This window comes from Myotis yumanensis, unplaced genomic scaffold (assembly GCF_028538775.1).
Source record: "Myotis yumanensis isolate MYYU_CA2020_CCGP unplaced genomic scaffold, mMyoYum1.0.hap1 SCAF_14, whole genome shotgun sequence".
NCBI classification, from domain to species: Eukaryota; Metazoa; Chordata; class Mammalia; order Chiroptera; family Vespertilionidae; genus Myotis; species Myotis yumanensis.
The window spans coordinates 43,419,535-43,440,414 of record NW_027223765.1 but is presented as its reverse complement, the minus strand read 5'-3'; the positions used below and the strand labels follow the sequence as shown (position 1 = coordinate 43,440,414).

Sequence of the window (20,880 nt, the reverse complement as noted above, 5' to 3'; positions counted from 1 at the left end):
AAGCCACCAACACAAAATAATTACAATTCTTAAATTGATGACAAAAATACAGGTAGGATTTGCAGCTGGTTGGAAAAATACAGGTAACTTTATGCTTCGAGTAGGTACTTTTGTCACCCGTGCGATTTGCGGACGTGACTAGCACTAACCACTGCACACAAGACTGCTGACTGGCTCACTCAACTCATGCATGAATCGCATGCGCCTCCCCCGCACTGTGTATCCCGCAGCCCACCTGGGCCACGTCTCCCGTCGCCCAACCGACCGACACCCCCCACTTCTTCTAACACCACTTCTTCAAAATGGACTCGCCCAGGCTGAAAACCGACTTCTGCGCAGGGGCCCCGAAGTTTCAATCGCACTGTATGTGCGTGCCCGCACGTGGTATTTTGTGGAAGAGCCACACTCAAGGGGCCAAAGAGCCGCATGTGGCTTGCGAGCCGCGGTTTGCCAACCACTGTACTAGATCATCCAATATTTCAAGGGAACCAAGAATGCCATATTTTAAATTTTCCAATATTTATTTTTATAAAATATATTTTATTGATTTTTTTTACAGAGGGGAAGAGAGAGGGATAGTTAGAAACATCGATGAGAAACATCGATAAGCTGCCTCCTGCACGCCCCCCACTGGGGATGTACCCGCAACCGAGGTACATGCCCTTGACCGGAATCGAACCCAGGACCCTTCGTCTGCAGGCTGACGCTCTATCCACTGAGCCAAACCGGTCCAGGCTAAATTTTCCAATTTTTAGATATTGGCACCTCATTCTAGTTTTTGAAAAACACTCTGTGGTTTTCAGCAGACTGCACATAGCTTATACAACTGAACCCTAACACCTCAGTTAGTTTCCAACTACTACAGCTCCTACTAATCTCACCCTTCTTTGACTTATACCCGCCTTTTTTTTTTTGAGTCATTAGCAGTTGAGCATTTCATTTCTCTAATTAGTGTCTCACTCGAACTGCTAAGTGCAGTGCATTCCCTTAACATATCTTGAAAACCATTCACTTCTGTCCCCTTCTTTAACGGATCTGTTATAACTATCCTTCACAGAGTTGCCTGAAGCTCTACAACACAAATTAAATTATATCTAGCCCACTTTTCAAAAATTCTTTAATGTTCCCAACATGAAGATAAAATAAATTCAAACTGAGAATTCATTTAAACTCTTCATGATTATAACCCCACCAAGCTTTATGTTCTACACTTCCCCAAGGTACACACTATTCCTCAAATGCAAATTATGCTTTGTAGTTCGGTATTTTGCCCACCATTTTGAGCTCAGAATATGCTTCCTTACTTCTTTGACTGTAAATATCTCCCTCATCTTTTAAGTTCTAAAATGTCACTTCATTTATGAAGCATTCCCTGGTCTTTTCAAACCACAAAGAGTTGCTCTTTTCAATGTTTTCAATATATATATGTATGTATGTGTATATATATATATATATATATATATATATATATATATATATATTACTGATTTCATAGAGGAACGGAGAGGGAAACATCGATGATGAGAATCATTGATTGGTTGCCTCCTGCACGTCCCCTACTCGGGATGGAGCCCACAACTCAGGCATGTGCCCTTGACTGGAACAGAACGCAGGCTGACACTCTATCCACTGAGCCAAACCAGCAAGGGCTGTTTTTGTTCTATTTATAATCCTAATATGACACCCATTTTATTCTTGTATTATATAGTTATTTACCTGATTGATACTCCCACTTCCAGGAAACAAGGACTAGGTTTTACTCTTCTCTCTCAGTCACAGAATAAAGCCAAGAATACAGCTCTACACATATACTGGACTTTTACAGTGTAGTAAATCCTTGTTAAACAGAAACCTACTAATTGGAGCTCTAATTTAACTAGAATTACTTTACCACATTCCAATTACATCAGAAATAATATACACACAAAAAGAAAAGAAATAGGAAACAAACAAATGCAAAAACAAAGAAATAATATACAGAGAAGATTTTCAAAAATATTTAACAAAGGGGTGGGTAAGAAAAAACCTGGCACAAGGACACTATACATTCAGCTCAACTTTGAATACTTTTTGTAGCTTAATGCCAAAGAATAATGAAAAGAGGCAGCAAAAAATTGTAAACTACCAAATAACTATTCAATTATATTCAAGTTACCCAATAAGAAAAAAATGTAGCCCGGATCATTTCCCCAGGGGTTATGGAATAAGATGACTTTAATAGCTCAAAAAGGAGGGTCTTTGTCATAAACATTTTTTTTTTTGTCATAAACATTTTTATGTAGCATGTTGCTCTTTTACCTAGTTCAATTCTACCAATATTTTTCATAATATAAGGACAGTATCCAATGCAGTGGTTTAATATTGGCTGATTTCACAATTTCTGAGGCCAGGATCCCAAGGCCAGAATCAGGGAAAATTAACATTTTAAAATAGAAAATGTGTAGTCCTGGCTGGCATTCTCAGTGGTTGGAGCTTCAGTCAAGAGCACTACCTGGGTGGCAGGTCCAATCCCCTCCCCCATTGGCACGTGTGGGAGGCAACCAATCACTGTGTCTTTGTCTCATTGATGTTTCTCTCTCACTCCTTCTAAAAATCAATGGAAAAAATATCCTCACTCCTCCGGTGAGGATTAAAAATATATACTAGTATATAAAATGTACTTCCTAGCACTAATATTGTATATTATCTTTAGTGTGTCACTAATTTTCATACGTAGAAAAACCTATACAAAAATTTTTAATGTTTTATATTTCAAATAATTTGTGAGATAATTTTAAGAGTTTAGAATTCATAAATTATTCATGACATTAAATCATTAATTTTTTTCTTTCATTTATCTTCCTATAAGCCTAAGAAATAAGGCTGGTAACTATCTTCACTTCATATTCATTAACAAAGATTCAAAATGCAAAAGAGATTTTGATAGAATTAAGAAAGTTCTCTGACCACACGTGTTAAACTAGATGGGAGAGTTCAGCTGTGTTTAAAGAGCACACCACGAAGATGGTAGTAATTCAACCTGTGAGGAATGGGCAAAACAAGTGTAGATAAGTATTGTAGGAACTTACCCCAGTGGGAAAAAAGAAAAGCACTATGAAGAGAGAATTCATGAATAACTTACTAAAAAAAAAAAAAAAGAATTAAACATATAGCTGCCAAATTGTGAAGTTTAAGTTAAAAAACTGACTAACACAAAAAAGGAAAACAAATACTAATGTTTGGGATTTTTATCTTCTGTGAAGAAAGAAATGAGGATCTCAGCAAGCTCTGTAAACAAGGGAAGAAAAGCTCCCTGAAATAAAATCAATATCGAAGGAAAACTTAGATTGCATCAGTATTTTTTTCCAGTTTTACTGAGGTATAATTGACAATTTAAAAATTGTGTACATTCAAGGTATACAACGATAATTTGTTACATGTCTACACTGAAATAATCACCATACTCAAGCTAATTAACATAACCTTCACCTCATGGTTACCATTTATCAGTATTTTGGAGTTCCAAAAGCAAGAGGGATAAATCCAAACAACTTGCTTTAAGATATATAATTTAAAATCAACATCATCTGTGACTTATGAGTTACTCTAGAAACTAGAGTAAAATATCCCTAGACCACAGGTAAAATTTTGTAATGATTCTACCAAAAGTCTGACTAGTAACTTTATTTACTTATAGGCATCAAAGGCATCTCCAGATGTTCTACATTAAAAAAAACAATTAAATGTCTTCACAAAAGTGGTGTGTCTTCACAAAAGTGGTGTAGCTAGCAAGTCCATCAAGGACAACAATGAAAGAGGGAACATGTGAGAGAGAATAGAGGCTAGGGGAGGTAGAAATCATCTAGTACAAGTAGCTTTTAATCTAGAAGCTTAAAGGGGCACTGTACTGGTTAATGTGACTCAAATAAAAATAGTTGCAATATTTTAACAGTGCAGGGCCAGGAAAAAATACACAATCTGTAGTCAAACATTAAGAAACACGATGTATGTAAGTATATACCATGTACAGAGAGAAATAATTTTTATTGGTAGCTTGTGGAATTATTCTAATCATCATCATCCATTTATCAATATGGTGGGTACTAAAGCAACCTCTCCCCCTTGATTAAACCTGGAAGAAACAGCAAAGACATCAAGGGCTCAGAGTTGAAAAGTGCCATATTATCCCCAATGGGCTCCATTCATAAACATGCAAGAAAAACTTTAAGATGCTGCAAAGAAAAAGGAAAAAAGGGAATAAAGTTAAGGAAGAGCAGAGTAGAAATTTCTGCTGATGTTAATCTAAAAATTAAAAAAAAGAGTACAGGCAAAGTAGTGATATCAAACATTTTTTTAATAGTTGGTAATGTAATTTTGTAGAAAAAGGCACTATGGCCCTAGCCGGTTTTGCTCAGTGGCTAGAGCAGGGGTGGGCAACCCCTGGCACGCGTGCCAAACATGGCACGCCAGTAACTTTTGCTGGCACGTGAAACCCTCTCTTATAATCTTCCATTTATAATTTTTTTCTTAATATCGACTTTTTCATATTTCAGATAAATTCAGTGTAGGTGCATCTTAGATAAATAAATAATTATACATAACAAGTTATCTTAAAGACCATAGACATGGCTGACTTTGAAATGCAGTTGATTGAATTTCAGAGTAGCTCAAGTTGGAAGCAGAAATTTATTGACCTTAGAGTTGACTTGGAAAACATTGAAAAAAAGCGATTAGAGACAGGAGTACCAGAGAGAAGTGTCAAAAACAAACTATTGAGGACTTGGACTGCCATTCCAGAAAATTTTTTCTGTTTAAAAAACTTTGCAACAGCGTTACTCTCCATGTTTTCATCCACATACGCTTTTGTTCTCAGTGATGAATTTTGTTAAGTCTCGTAATAGGAGTAGCCTGATGGATGAAAGTAGTAGCTCGTGCATATCTCTGAAGGTCACGAAATATATGTAAAATCTGTCATCAGTGATGCAGCAGCAAAAGTCCCACTGATAATATCAAAAGGAGTCATAAAGTTTTCTGTCGGACTATCAGTGTACATGTATACACTAAAAAATAAATGTATTTCTCATCATCATATACTGTGTTTTTGTAGCTTGAATGAATTTTATTATTTCTTCAAGGTTCTTCACATACGTACACCTTAAGAGATTATCAAGTAGGCGTAACATGTTCTTAAAAAATTAGGGTTGGCACGCAGAAGAATTTTGAGTCAGAGATTTTGCTGGTTTTGGCACGCACTCACAAAAAGGTTGCCCACCCCTGGGCTAGAGCGTCAGCCCACCAACTGAAGGGTCCCAGCTTCAATTCCAATTTCTTTCAAGGGCACGTACCTTGTTTCAGGTTGCTGGGCCCTGGTTGGGGTGCGCGAAGGAGGCAACCAATCAATGTGTCTCTCTCACATAGATGTTTCTCTCTCTGTCTCTCCCTCTCCTTTCCACTCTCTCTAAAAATCAATGGAAAAATATCCTTGGTGAGGATTAACAAAAAGAAAAAAAGAAAGAAAGAAAAAGGCACTATGGTTCCCTGATTTTAAAAAAATAAAATTTAAAAGAAAAATCATCATTAAGCTCAAGTTTGATCTCTTAAAGGAGAAAGCTAAATGCATATTAAGAATTTGTGAATCAAATATACCCTTTTGGTGTGGAAAAATGCCATCAGTATGAGGATGTATAGTATAGGGAACATAGTCAATGTTGTATTATATGTGTATTGTGCCAGGTGAGTATGCTTTTTAAAGTTTATTATTGTCTAATCACTATGTGGTACACCTGAAACTAATATCAACTGTAATTGAAAAATAAAAATTTTAAAAAATGGAATGAGTATGAAAGAAAATATTTTTGTTTTCAAGTATAAATATCTATTTTTAAACATCTTGGGAACTGTACTGTCCAGTACAGTAGCTATTACATTTAAAATTAAATAAAATTTAAAATTCACTTCCTCAGTCAATAACCACATACCACTAGTGGCTCGCTACCATATTGAAAGCACTATTTTTACAACATTTCCAGCACTGAAGTAGAGAAAAGGGTTCTAAAAGGCTTTTACAACAAAAAAATTATTATTCCATTCCTGTGAAAGAACCAGCCTGAAGACAAGGGAACAATAACTTCTTACCATCACTCCTAAACCCTTATAATATTTTAGCACAGATTATTTTCAAATTACTGTAAGAAAAACACATTTTACATTTGAAAATAGGTCAGGTCAAAGTCATTTGTTTGGCTTACCTTTACAGAAATGTTTGATTTACGTTCTAAAAAAGAAAAAAAAAATTACTAAACTATCAACTGAAAACAGACTAAGGCAGTTATAAAATTAAATTAGCATTGTTTTAAGATATTACTATCAGTAGAAATATTAACCCCAAAAAGCATTAACTTTAGGTCCTGAGTGCTGTTTTATAGTATGGTTCAAACATTTCTACTTCATTTTTATTTTCCAAGGTAAAAACTATAAATAGGTCAGGGAAAAAGAAAATAATGTGAATGAGAAGACTACCAAAGTATATACTCTGAGTTTTGAAATTAATATGAAAAATGGCTTTAGCAACTGTGGTCTTACTGTAGATTTAATTTTCTCAAACATTACATTCTTTACATGCACAGAACATAAGTACATTTTCACTTAGATTATACATTAGGCAATTGGGATATTTGCCATATGCAAATATAATGAAGAGATATATAACGCATGAACTATATTGGAACATTAAATTTCATGAATACTGACAGTGGTAAGCAGTGATGTACCCTGAATTGGCTAAAAATCAATTTGAGGAAGTTAGGGTAAACTGCTTTTTTTCAAAGTACCATTTAAATATCCCTCTACTACAAGTAAAAAGTCAGTTAAAGTAGTATAAATTTTATATAGGAATTTTAAAAGTTAACATTTTTAGATTCCAGTAACAGAGCATACCATATGGGGACAATATTAGCTTGGTTTTTCCATCCAATAATTCAGTTTCAAGCTTTAAACCATCTCTGCAAAATGAAAGAAAATTGTAAGAAACAGCAACATTTTAAATAGCCAGAAATGCTCACTTGAACCTGAAAGTAAATGTTCTTTTGAGTTATACAGGAATCTTGTAAATATTAAACCATTCTTTTAATTAAAAACATTTTCACTCAAAGATAAAACTGAAACTACAGGGAGATCCACATTATTGAAACTTTCCAATAATTAAAAGAATTATCTTTAACCTGACACTTCATTTTGTTACTGGTAAGCAACAAATTAATTCAGTTATTATACTATCACTTAATTCTTATAACTCTAGACTGGAAAAAGCAATGCTAACAAAACTCCTCACTTAAGTTAAAGGAGCAAAGCATGTCTAACTCCACTTATTAGTTTCATAATGGTCTCCTGATTAACCTATTTTATGGCATGCTAGTGCATTATTTGAAAATGAGCTATCACATTGCCACCCCACTCACTCACTGTTTGAGCGCAGATACTTTCAATGTTCAACGAATATATATTCACATTTACTGACACATGTTATCACAACAATAAATCTACAGGGAGGGGCAAATGTAGCTTTACAGTTTTGAGTACTCAAAATAATTGACTCTTGTATTATTTGTGAATTATTGTATTGCTTTCCACACGAACAACTGTAAATCTACTTTTGCCCTGCCTGCTACAAAAAACTGTGGCTGCTATACATTTTTTAAAGATTTTTTTATTGATTTTATGGACAGGGGGCGAGAGAGGAAAACATCGGCGGCCTCCAGCACGCCCCCTACTGGGGATGGAGCCCGTGCCCCGATGGGGGGGGGGGGGGGGTGTGGGGGAAAGGCAACCCGCAACCCTTCCGGCTCGGGACTGGACGGCGTCCAACCCCCTGAGCCACCCAGGCCAGGGCCGGCTCCTCTACTCTTCACCTGTGCGTGTCAAAGCAGAGAGCAGAGTCCCAGCAGACGCTGCCGATAAACGCGTGCATCTGTGAAGGTCCTCATAAAAACTCCTCTAAAAACAATAGCAGCCCACAAAGTTAATTTACTATTTTAGTTTAAAAAAAAAAAAAAAAGGTGGGACAAAAGTGACTTCCAAGAGGCAAAACTCACTCGGGCGGGCCAGTCAACGAAGAGCGCGGTTGGGAAGGTCTGACTAGGAACACGAAAAGGAGGTGTTTGGGGGGGACAAGGGGGACACACGTCACCTCGAGGTGCTGACCAAGATAAAACGCTGGGAAAGGCGGCTCCGAGGGCTCCCCTGCTGCGGGGATACCAAGAGTCCGTGCTGACGTCGGTGAAACACACACTTTAAATCAGCGGTTCTCGCCGAAACCGGTTTGGCTCAGTGGATAGAGCGTCGGCCTGTGGACTGAAAGGTCCCAGGTTCGATTCCGGTCAAGGGCATGTACCTGGGTTGCGGGCACTTCCCCAGTAGGGGGTGTGCAGGAGGCAGCTGATCGGTGTTTCTCTCTCATCGATGTTTCTAACTCTCTATCTCTCTCCCTTCCTCTCTGTAAAAAAATCAATAAAATATATTAAAAAAAAAAAAAAAAAATCAGCGGTTCTCAACCTTCCTAATGCCGCGACCCTTTCATACAGTTCCTCATGTTGTGGTGACCCCCAACCGTAAAATTATTTTCGTTGCTACTTCATAACTGTAATTTTGCTACTGTTATGAATCCTAATGTAAATATCTGATATGCAGGATGTATTTTCATTGTTACATATTGAACATAATTAAAGCATAGTGATTAATCACAAGAACAATATGTAATTATATATGTTATTCCGATGGTCTGAGGCGACCCCTGTGAAAGGGTCGTTCGACCCCCAAAGGGGTCGCGACCCACAGGTTGAGAACCGCTGCTTTAAATGAAACCGCAGGGCACACCTGTTGGGCAGCACCGCGCGCGGTAAATCCCGTCCGGCTGCCCTGTTTTCTTGTCCCTAAATTCTGGAACAAAAAGTCTACGTGCTAGACGAGGTGATGTGGCCTGCGTTCGGTGACTTTTCGCCTCCTTAAAATATTAAACTTCCCAGGGATGAACAGGCAACAGTCCTTTGTATTTACTCAGCGCCCACGGAGGGGCCGGTCCTGCGCGGCGCACAGGCAACGCCGGCTCGGAGGGGCCCGGGCCCCGCGGCGGGCGTTCACCTCCTCCGCGCGCCCGCAGGACCCGCAGACCCCCACGGCAGGTGCAGAGAACCGGCCTGGGCCAGGCTCCTCCCCGGGAACCCGCCATCCCCCTCCTCCCCCGCGTTTACTTCACTCCTGCACGCCTCCCCTCCCTCAGGAGGGAAAAGGGGCTTTAACTCCGTTGCGAAGTGGAAAGCGAGGGCAGTGGCGGACGGTGAAGGCCGCCCCGGAGCCCCGCCCACTTCACCTCAGGGCGCCGCAGGCCTGGAAGGTTCTCCGGGGAGCCCCGGGGCCCACCCAGCCTCACGCCCTCTCAAGTGGGGCTCCTTTCCCACCCCAGCTTACCCCAAGTTCATGGCCTGACCTCTCGCTCCCTCCACGGACGCCTAAGCCCCTTGTGTACGTCTGTTGCCGGAGCGGATCAAGAAGCTCGGCGCCGATTGGGTACAGCCATGCCGGCGAGGCGGAGAGAGGACCAATCGGGGTTGGGTTTGCTGGTGGGTGCGCACATCGGGTGCAGCTGTGCGGGGACCGGCTTCCCGTGCCCCACCTGGCGCTCCGGGTCCGCACACGTGGGTGGGAGAGGCCTCCGTGCCTTGGAATGCTGCCCGCCCCAGAGGTCAAGGCCTCAGAGAAGTGCCTCAGCCCAGGTGGAGGTGGCAAAAACAGGGAGAAACAAAAAGCATACAGGTTTTTAGGAATTTAACGTTTTCTAAGTTTTATACCCGGAATAGAGGCTTGTTTAAGTGTACAATAAGTGAGAAGGGGACGGAGGAAACCACTAGGGCGGGTGCAGGGCATGGCTTGTTCCTTGCCCTGACCTCAAGCACGAAGCCTAGCACATTGTAGCTCTGTGTAAATTAGCAGCAACAGTTACACGTGCTCAGCAAATTAAGCTTTCAGGTGCCAGACGTGGATCTAGGCGCCTCGTGTCTACTATTTAAGCTTTACAACATCATCCTTGAGGCACAGAGAGGTGAAGCAACTTGTCCAAGGGTCCCTCGCTGATCCAGAGCCCATGCAGGACCCAATCTACTGTGACCTGAGTCTAATATTCCTCCTCCAAATACCACCCTGAGCGCCTCCGGAGGCCACTAGCGGGTAGAATAGGAGCCGGTTCTCTGACCTCCCCAATCAGATCCTAATGCATCGGAGATCCTGCGTCAGCGTGAGCTTCCGGGCAGACAGTTGCCGTCATTCGCCTCGATCGCGGAGCAGTATAGACAGTACATATTTCTCTTAAACGAATGAACAGCAAAAATAAAAAAAATGACAACTGTATGAAATTCGACTGGATTATATTTCATGATGAAGATGCCCCTGGATAACAATGCAGTTACTAAAAGTTCACAGTTTTTTCATCTACTCTTATGTGGTTTTTTACAAACTATAGTTGTAATAAATTAGGCACATTGAATTCTCTTGGGACATTCAGTGGAAACTCAAAGAGATTTTTAATATTTACTATGTACCTGGGACGTAGAGCAGGGGTCCTCAAACTTTTTAAACAGGGGGCCAGTTCACTGTCCCTCAGACTGTTGGAGGGCCAGACTATAGTTTTTTAAAAAACTATGAACAAATTCCTATGCACACACTGCACATATCTTATTTTGAAGTAAAAAAACAAAACGGGAACAAATACAATATTTGTATTTGCATGTGGCCCGCAGGCCATAGTTTGAGGACCCCTGACGTAGAGGATATGTTTAAGTAAACATTTGTTAACTTACTTGACTGAATAAATAAAGAGGTACCAATGTACATTTGACCCCATGTTTTTGTTTTTAAGGAATTCTTATCTATATATCTATACATAAATTTAAAAAAGGATAAAAGGATTTAAAGCAACATGTTAACAGGAGTATTTCTGGGAGGTAGGATGGTGTGACTTTAAATTTTTTATTTTGTTTCTAACTTATTATGAAAATGTTTAAGTAAACAAAAAAAATGACAGAATAGTACAATGAACACCTGTATCCTCTGCCTAGATCTGACAGTTGTTAATGTTTTGCACATTTCCTTTATCATCCTCTCTCTCTCTCTCTCCCCCCCCCCCCGTCCCCCCCCCCCAGCAGGCAGGCACACCCATCCCCATCCCCCTAAATACACACACACACACACACACACACTTCTTTTGGCATCACTATTTGCAAGTTAGTTACAGACATTATAACACTTCCCGTAAACATTAAAAGTATGTATCTCCTAAGAATATGATCTTCTATTAATCGTAGCATTATTATTACACCAAAGAAAGTTAGCAATTTCATGATAACATCAAATTTTCTGTCCCTATTTATGTTTCATCTCTATTTAACTTTCCCGCTTATGCTAAGAATATCTTACAGCTTTTTATTGAGAAAGCCAGAGCCAATCAAGGATTACACGTGGCGTTAAGGATCCTTTCCCTCTTTCTATCTCTCTCTCTCTCCTGAAAAACATAGTATATTTATTAATAAATGATTAGCCTTTACATATTTTATTTTTTTACTATAGAAATATTTATAACAAAAATTTCTAGTTAAGCCATTTTCAAGTGTACAATTCAGTGGCACAATGTTGTGCAAACATTATCAGTATCAGTTTCCAAAACTCTTTCATTACCTCACACAGAAACTGTATACTCAGTAAGAAACAATTCTCCAATCCTTCTTTTCCCCAGACCTGGAAATCTCTAATCTCATTCTGTCTCTTTATGAATTAGTCTATTCTAGATATTCCACATAAGTGGGGTCATATAATATTTGTCCTTTTGTCCCTGGCTTCTTTCTAGCATAATGTTCAAGGTTCATCCATGTTGTGGCCTATATCAGAACTTCCCTCCTTTTTATGGCCAAATAATATTCCATTGTGATTATATGTACCACATCTGTTTATTCATTCTTCTACGGGCAGGTAGGTTGTTTCCATGTTTTAGCTCTTGTGAATAATGATGCTGCAGTGAATGTTGATGTCTGTTTGAATCCCTGTGTGTTAGTCAGGGTTCTCCAGAGAAACAGAACCAATAGTGTGTGTGTGTGTGTGTGTGTGTGTGTGTGTGTGTGTGAGAGAGAGAGAGAGAGAGATTGAGAGAGAGAGAGAGAGAGAGGGTTTTTACAAAGAAATATTTTCTGCCTGATCAGTGTGGCTCAGTGGTTGAGTGTTGACCTATGAACTATGAGGTCACGGTTCAATTCCTGGTCAGGGCACATGCCTGTGGTTATGGGCTCGATCCCCATGTGGGGTGTGCAGGAGGCAGTGGATCAATGACTCTCTCTCATCATTGATGTTTCTATCTCTCTCCTTCTCCCTTCCTCACTGAAATCAATAAAAACATATTTTTAAAAAAGAAATGTTTTCTTTAAAATTACAGTAGGTTTTGAAAACTTTTTACTATGAAGGGAAGAGAGCTTGTAACTTACTTAGTTGTCTGTGACTCCCCTGAATTTAACTTTCAATTAAGTCAATTTTAAGGGCAGTGCAAGACCTTCCTAAGATGATGAATGTATACATCTTGCTCATCACAAAGTAAACAAAAGTAATTATGATTATTTGAACTGTTTTATATCAGTAAAAAAGCATAAGAATTATCTCTTCATATGCATTTACTTTGCTTAGTCACCTAAATCCCAAATGTGTAAATCATTTCCTTCTTTAAATACTGTGTGTATTTCATCTCTGTATGAATAAATTGCTGCTTTTATCAAGTGCCTGATAAGGTAGTCTTAAGTTAAAATCATGTTTTTATTTTGCTTCTGGGGGTTTGCATCAACCTGGGTCCAATCAGGAGAGAGAAGTCACGCTATAATTTGAACAGGGAACGTTTAATATGAGAATTGTTAACTCTAACAGGAGGTTGGTGTAATGAGGGGTTGGGTAGTAAGAAGTAAAGAGAGCTCTAAAAACTACAGGAATAACAGATATAAGAATCAGTTAGACAAAATACCCACGGAAGAGCCTCCTTGTCCCCAGGACTGAGATATAGACCTTGCTGGAGGCTTGTGCCTCTCCAGGGTCCCGGAGGAATCTGTTCACGAAGGTGTCTCCCCAGGGGCCCTCCACTACAAAACTGCCTGAGCGGGTTGCTGGGGAACTGCAGGTGGCTGTGTGCTGACCACTGTGCTCTACAGGAGTTGAGTGCTGGGGGCTGGAGACTCCATGCAGCAGGAGCTGGGAACTGGGGGAAGCCTCATTTGCTGAGGAGCTGGATTCTGGGGAGCCTGCCATGTAAGTACACTGGACTCAGGAACAGGACTCTTTCTTGCTGCAGTGTCTCTCCAGCCCCCTCTACTGAGAAAGCTTAACATCCTGTCAGCTACAAAGGAAACATGCTCAAAGGGCCCAGGTGCCCTTTGAAACGGGCTCAGGTGCCAGGCGCCTGCAAGGAGCACACCCCGCACCCGTACAGTGTCTTCCTCGTGAGCCAGGCCGCAGCCGCGGGACTGCAGGGACCAGTGGAGCTCCCCGTGGGTTCACGCAGGAGCCAGTCTGCGAGGCTGGCCAGGAGAGAGCGCTGCCTGCCCAGCTTCCATGCGGCACCACTGGGTGGCCCAGAGGCCCATGCTGTCCCCCAGCCTGCGGCGTCTGGCCATGCTCACCACATCTCCACGTGGGGACTCGGGTGCCATGACTCAGGCGGAGGGGGGTGCGTGTGGGGGCCGAGAGGCCTAGGTGCTGCCCAGGGCCCAGAGGTCAGCTGGGACCTGCCCTTCCATGCCAGATCGTGCTTCGATCGCTGGCCAGGCCTAGGTACTGTACCCATGCACGAATTTCGTGCACCGGGCCTCTAGTAGTATATATAGTGTTCAATAGTATTCACCATATCAGGCATCCACTAAAGGTCTCACAGATTCCTCAAGGACAGGTGGTAGGGACACAAATTTTGTTACATTATTATCTATTATTTTTTTCATGTCATAGTAAACACACACACACAATCCCTCCTCATGCTTACAATACAATTTGAAATATATAACTGCACTAATTGTCCACAAAGCAAAGTTATACAGGCTTTCATATGTATATTTTGCATTGCTCAAGCCCAGTTTATGTGGGAGATTTTCACCTAATCGTGACACAGCAGATGGCAGTGTAGGTCCAGTTTCTTATACAATAATAACATGCAGACATGTTCACAGATAAGACTTATTTTAGCTGAAGAAACTGTGATTTTAAATGGTTAACATAGAAAATATAAAATTATAGTGTCATGACTCTTCCTGGGGATTTAGAGACATATTTTCTAATTATATTAAACCCATTAAAAATTGGGAATCATCACCTCTTAAGAGATACTGAGCAACCCTCATTCTCACAAGATTTGAGTGATTGTCCGAACTAGTACTTCCAGTCTGTCTTTGGCAAATAATCCCCTTACAGAAAAGTACTTAAGAATCTTCATGGTTTATTTCCACGGTGTAAGATTACATTTTTTTGCAAGACTTTTTTTTTTTAAGTTAAACACAAAGATTAAATCGATTTTTGTTTAAGAACTGTAGATACAAAATTTTGCCAGTACTTTCTGTTTGCATTTCCCTCATTTCCCAGATTCTATTTCCTCTCCGCAGATTCTTTTGACTCTGCTGCTTTCCTCCCATTAGCACAGTGGTTCTCAACCTTCCTAATGCCGTGACCCTTTAATACAGTTCCTCATGTTGTGGTGACCCCCAATTTCATTGTTACAAATTTAACATAATTAAAGTATAGTGATTAATCACAAAACAATATGTAATTATATATGTGTTTTCCGATGGTCTTAGGTGACCCCTGTGAAAGGGTTGTTGGACCCCCAAAGGGGTCGCGACCCACAGGTTGAGAACCGCTGCATTAGCAAGAACTAGGGGCAGTGCAGCCAGACGCAGGAGAATACAAGCCCTGGTTAACAGAATCAGATTCAAATTCCTGCTAACTGGCTTTCCTGAGCCTCAATTTCTTTCCCTGTACAATGGAGGTAATAATAGCAATTAGCATTTAGGGTTATTGTGACCATCAGTACACAATATTACCACGGATGAGTGTTCGTGGGGATTGCGAGGCTCCCTCCACTCTCACTGTTACCCGCCTGGAGGGTTCTCTTTTGTCTCCCCCTACTTCCCCTTTTACAGAATGTGTACACACACCCATCACCCAACACCTTCCCTTCCCCGCCTTTGGAGCTGCCCTTCATTAGGCCCTGATTGTTTCTCTTTCCTTCTCATTCTCTTTCCTAATCTGAAACTCTTCTCTCTCATTTTGTTCACCAGTGTTTGTCTTCGTTTGCTCCTAATTTCCAAAGAAATTGGTGACAGACCTTGTTTATTCCTTCCCTGCTGGGGACACAGCCATCTTCTCTTTGGGTCCACCCACCTTTCTCCCCACTCTCCCCAAAGGCTCAGGAGAACTGAGAACTCCTTGCTTCATCCAGGAGATTGACCAGATGGGCTTTTCTCCCAGTGTTAGAAATATTTGAAAATGGGGCACTTTAGAAAGATGCTTAGAGGTATTAAATCATTATAGAATTTTCATTCAGTGGGAGAGGTTTTTGTGACAGTTTAATTTTGTTATTTTATTTTGTATATATTTTTGAAAGCTTTGTTAATTTTTCCAGAACACAAACTATTTATCACAGCAAGAATTACCTAACTTTATTTTACAGAGAATCACCAAAGTTTTAATCATGATATTCTTCTTGAACAAATGATTGGTTGTTTCACTAGTAACATACTGAAATAAGCTCCCACTTACTATATTTTAGACATAGTACTAAATAGCTTAAAAGTGTTACTTCAATTTCTTCCTAAAAAAAGAAAAACTCAACTGTAGATACTAGAATTATCTCTACATTACAGATGATAAAACTGAGGCTTAGAGAAGTTACATGAGTTGAGTAAGGTCAGACAGTAAGTAAGGGTAACCTCAATATTACTATTCTTTTTCATTATTGAGATGTAATTGATATATAAAATTATATTAGTTTCAGGTGTATAACATAATGATTCTATATATGTATATATTGCAAAATGATCAACACAATAAATCTAGTTCACTTCCATCACTACACAGTTATAATTATTTATTAGTAATTTTAAGATCTACTCTTCTAGCAACTTTCAAATATGCAATACAGTATTAGTAGCTATAATCACTATGCTACACATTACATCCACAGGACTTATTTATATTATAACGGGAAGCTTGTACATTTTGACCACCTTCACCCATTTTGCTCCATGTTTACTATTCTCTAGTAACTAGTCTACTGGCCACTTAGCTTCTGAACCAAATCCATAGGTTCATCTTTTTAAAACTAGTTTTCAATTATCAAGGAGCTTATTCACACATGAGTTTTTTAGGCATCTATCATATAAAAGTCATCATTTTTCTTCTTTTCTCTCCTCACCTCCAACAAATCCATGTACAAACCCCATTAACTTTATCTCAGAAATGCATCTCACATGGATCCAGTTCTTTCCCCCTTCTCCTCCCTCATCCTATTCCAAGGTAATATCACCTCTGTTCCCCAGAGGACAGTAACAACATCCTAACTTCTGTTCTGTAAATATGCTATACTTTTCTACATGCATTAACTGCCTCTTTTACCCCCATGTAAAATCCATGAGGGCAAGGACTCTGTCTTATTCAATGCTGTATCTCTATGACATAGAACAGTGCCTTGACATGGCGAAGAGCTCAGAAAATAGTTATTGGTTGGTTAAGTTGAACAGTGGGCATATAAAGAAAGTACATTCTTGCCCTGACTGGTTTGGCTCAGTGGATACAGCGTCGGCCTGCGGACTCAAGGGTCCCAGGTTCGATTCCGGTCAGGGGCATGTGCCTTGGTTGCGGGCACATCCCCAGTGGGGGGGGGGTGCAGGAGGCAGCTGATCGATGTTTCTCGCTCATTGATGTTTCTGACTTTCTGTCCCTCTCCCTTCCTATCTGTAAAAAATCAGTAAAATATATTAAAAAAAAAAAAGAAAGTACATTCTTTACCCTCTTAGAATGTCCTATATATTAGTGGAAACAGATAAGCAAATAAATATAATACAGAGTGATAAGTGCTATAAAATGGACATGCACAATATTTAGTTCATAGTGGTACAATAGGCAGGGGAGCAATTGTACTTGGTGGCAAAAGTTTACATGTGCTTAAAGGGATCTTCTAGGTTAAAGAAGCGTTCACCAGGTGGAAGATGAGAAAGAATATTCCAGGCAGAAGAAACAATGTGGGCAAAGACCCAGAGGCAGGTGCTGGTAAGTGCTGATTAGTGGGGTGGAGAGGACTATAAATACCTTGATTTGGTTAGAGCCAATGGAACATATGGGGAAATGGCAGGGGTGGGGGCGGTAGAGGGATGGGAAGGGGCCTCGTCATGAAGGCATAAAATATGCCATGCTAAGCAGCTCCAACGTTATTCTATAAACAATCAGGGTGCTATAAAAGGATCTGGAGCAGGGGAATAACAAGAGATTAATATTTTAGGAAAAAATAAGGCTCTGGTAAAGTGAAAAGAAAATGAATTGCTAATGTTTGAGACAAGCTGATCCATTAGATTTCATAGACTTCCTTTTCAGGTCAGTATGGGATAACAAGTCTGGCTTTACCCTCCTACCTGAAACAACAACCAACAATATATATAAAACAAACAATGGATATAAAACAATATATATAAAACAATGGCTTACAAAACACTGGACATCAGGCAACAAAGGACAGAAATCCCTGTGACAAAGGAAACAAATGAGATGAGCCTTATGACTGATTGCCCCAGCTTACTGCCTTGAGAAAGTTTCCAGACTGTTGCGAGGGAGGGGAAACCTGATTGGGCTCATGGTCTCCCAGACTGAGGAGATAGAGCTAAGAGTCTGGAGAGATCAGGACAGCTGAGCTCCTAGGACAGAGCAGAGAGGACTGAGTTCACAGGACAGAGAGCAGAGTACTGATCAGCACACGTGTGAGGCCAAGTAGTGTAGAGTGAACAGTGCCTGATGCCCCTGCAGAGCCAGGAGCAGTACCTCCTTCCATCAGCCACACTGTTAGAGAGTCCAATAATTCATGGCACTGGGCAGATCAGGTCAAACAGGAAGGCTTTGTCTCAGGACTAAGGAATAATTATCCCTGAACTGAACATGGCTTGGAACCTGCCTAACTAATCAAAAAAGCTAGCCCTAACAGGATCAAACTGTGTCTGTGTTACTTAAGTGCATGCCAAAACAAAGCTCAGGAAGATTTATAGAAATATAAAAATATTCACTACGCACCAGGTAAAAGTTACAATGTCTGGCATTCAATTAAAGGTGACCAGGCATACAAAGAAATAGGAAAACATGGTTCACAATAAGAAGAATAATCAATCAATTGAAACTGGCTGGGAACCCACACAGATGTTAGAATTAACAGAGAATGACATAAAAAGTTATTATAACTACTGCATATATTTAAAAAGTGAAATAGAGATATAGGAGATATACCAGTTTTCAACACTCACTGGCTAGTGTTCAGTGAGTTGAGCATCATCCTGAGTACTGAAAGGTCACCAGTTTGATTCCTGGTCAAGGCACATACCCAGGTTTTGGGTTCAGTCCCTGGTCTGGGTTCCTAGGGAGGCAACTGAGCGATGTTTCTCTCACATTGATGTTTCTCTCCCTCTCTCCTCTTCCTCTCCCTTCTTCTTGCTCTAAAATCAGTGAAAACTTATATATATTTTTAAAAGACCCAAAGTAAACTTCTACAGAGGAAAAATACTACCAGGATTTTCTAACCATTGGGTGAGAGTGTGGGGGCAGACAGGGAGAGGCAGATTGGGTGACATATGCTGCTTTAACAAGAACAAGGAATAAGGATTGAAAGATGTGAATGGGGTGGGGGGAAATTGAGTTTTGGGCTTTTATTGATAAAACTCTTAGAAATTCCAATTTTTAAGGGGTCGACAGAAAAAAGAAGGAATTTATTAGAGTGATTGAGAAGATGTGGTCCTGGAAGGAGAGAAAGAGCAAGTGTCAGAGGCTTCATGGAAACCAAGAAAGCCCCAAATTTTAAGGAGGAATGGTTGGCATGACTAGTACTGCAGCAATTAAGTAGGAGAAAAGCTGAGAAGTGGCCGAAGTGGCTCCTGGACCTGGATTCAGTGAAAACTGGAAGATTTTTTTTAAAAAAAGGCCACAGGAAGATGTAGAATCAAGAAAATTTTTCATTGGGAGGGGGGTGTGCTGATTTGAACAATACTGAGAAACTTTAAAAATATTGAGGCAGAAAAAAAAATATTGAGGCAGAAAAAAAAATATTGAGGCAGAAAAATATGTTCCAGAGCACATGCTCAGGAGTTAAATTGTCTTGACCAAATGTTTACAGAACTTACTCAAGTTAATGAACTTCTCTGAGCTTTATTTCCCTGACTTGCAATAATACTTTCAACTTCACAGGGATGTTTTCAGAATTTAAAGAGGTAATTCACACAAAGTGTTTGGAACTGTCCGTGGCTCAATGAATGCTAGCTGTGACCCAAAGGATGGAACCACAGAGACCAGACAGGTGGGAGGTGGCAGGTGGCCTTGATGGGAAGGAGTCTGTTATTCTGATAGAAGGGAAGGAGGAAGAATGAGGTGGAGGTAAGAACCTAGAGAGAAATGAGGGCGTTCATGAGACTGGGGTGTTATTATTTTAGGGGTGTGGGGCTTAAAAAGCTGTTTGAATTTGATGAAGTGTCATTGGATGTGAAAGGAACCACACATCACAGCTCAGACATGAAAAATGAAGGAAGATTTGGGGTTCAGGAAGGTGTGCTAGAGACGCACTAGGGGGGTGGCTAGAAAAGGGTGTGCTCTGGGTGAGTTCAAACCACCCAGACAGGTGGAAACAACCATTTAGTTTGAGCATTTGCGTTGGTTAAATGTAGTATATTCCTTTAGCTGCTCTTCTGAAACTTACAGCATTAATCCCTAGTCTTGAGAAGTATGCAATGTAGAAGTCTTCACATCTGATCACAGTAAAAGAAGTGGGAAGATATAACAGCTGGGGATCTTTGGCTATGGGCAAAAGAAATGAACTCTGGCAAAATTAAGCAAAAATAAAAATTTTTGGAGTAGCTCACAGGATTTAAAGTTGGAGACTCATATCTCAGAGAGCATAGACCCAAAGGGCCCAATGGAACAAAAGCTGACAGCCCATCTCGACAGGGCCTCATTCCTTCCAGATGACAGCCGCACCTCCAAGGGTTTGTCCTCCTGTGTAATCCCCTGAAAATTTAAATTCCAGAACAGATCTGATGGACTTGCTTTGAGGCATATGGTCACAATCAGATGGCTTTCCAAATACATAACTTTATTTATTTATTTTAAAATTTGTAGCAGTACTTAGTGTCCAACAGGAACCACTCTGTCTGTTAAATGATATCTCAACTGCAAAGCTTCTCTTACTGTTGGTGGATAGAAAATGACACGGGACAGTCATTGTCACCGTGGCAACAGTACCCAGGAACTATCAGAGGGAAATTGCACGTGGAAGGGCTGGCTTTTGCGCAGTCATCCTCAGCTTCCTCTGGTGCAGGCTTCTTCTGCAAGTCTGATGTGCTTAGTTTAGGGCACTGAATATGTAACTTTAATCATCCCTCTTTGCTCTTTTTTGTTGTTGTTAATCATCACCCAAGTATATTTTTCCATTGATTTTTAGAGAGAGTGGAAAAGAGGAGAGACAGAGAGAGAAACATCGACGTGAGAGAGACACATCCATTGGTTGCCTCCCGCACCCACCCAGACCAGGGTCAGGGATTGAGTCTGCAACCGAGGTATGTGCCCTTGACTGAAATTGAACCCAGGACCCTTCAGTCT

At 40.4% G+C, this 20,880-nt stretch overlaps 1 protein-coding gene and 1 pseudogene across 10 annotated transcripts in view; both read right to left on the bottom strand.

Annotated features, from left to right (window-relative positions):
- CCDC66 (coiled-coil domain containing 66) overlaps positions 1-9,513 on the bottom strand; it is a 71,303-nt gene extending 61,790 nt beyond the window's left edge. For 6 of the 10 annotated variants that reach the window (XM_070390798.1, XM_070390799.1, XM_070390800.1 and 3 more), the window contains exons 1-3: positions 9,442-9,507; positions 6,916-6,980; positions 6,228-6,253 (exon numbers count right to left, since the gene is read on the bottom strand). In XM_070390798.1, the coding sequence (XP_070246899.1) occupies positions 6,228-6,253; positions 6,916-6,980; positions 9,442-9,452 (102 nt within the window). In that variant the 5' untranslated portion in view covers positions 9,453-9,507. Of the gene's footprint in view, positions 1-3,068; positions 3,121-6,227; positions 6,254-6,915; positions 6,981-8,850; positions 8,876-9,441 lie in introns of those variants that run through there. The other 4 variants (XM_070390802.1, XM_070390806.1, XM_070390804.1 and 1 more) reach the window with 4 other exon arrangements.
- Positions 9,514-20,392: 10,879 nt separating this feature from the next.
- On the bottom strand, positions 20,393-20,642 carry LOC138992849 (small Cajal body-specific RNA 13; annotated as a pseudogene).
- Positions 20,643-20,880: the final 238 nt, after the last annotated feature.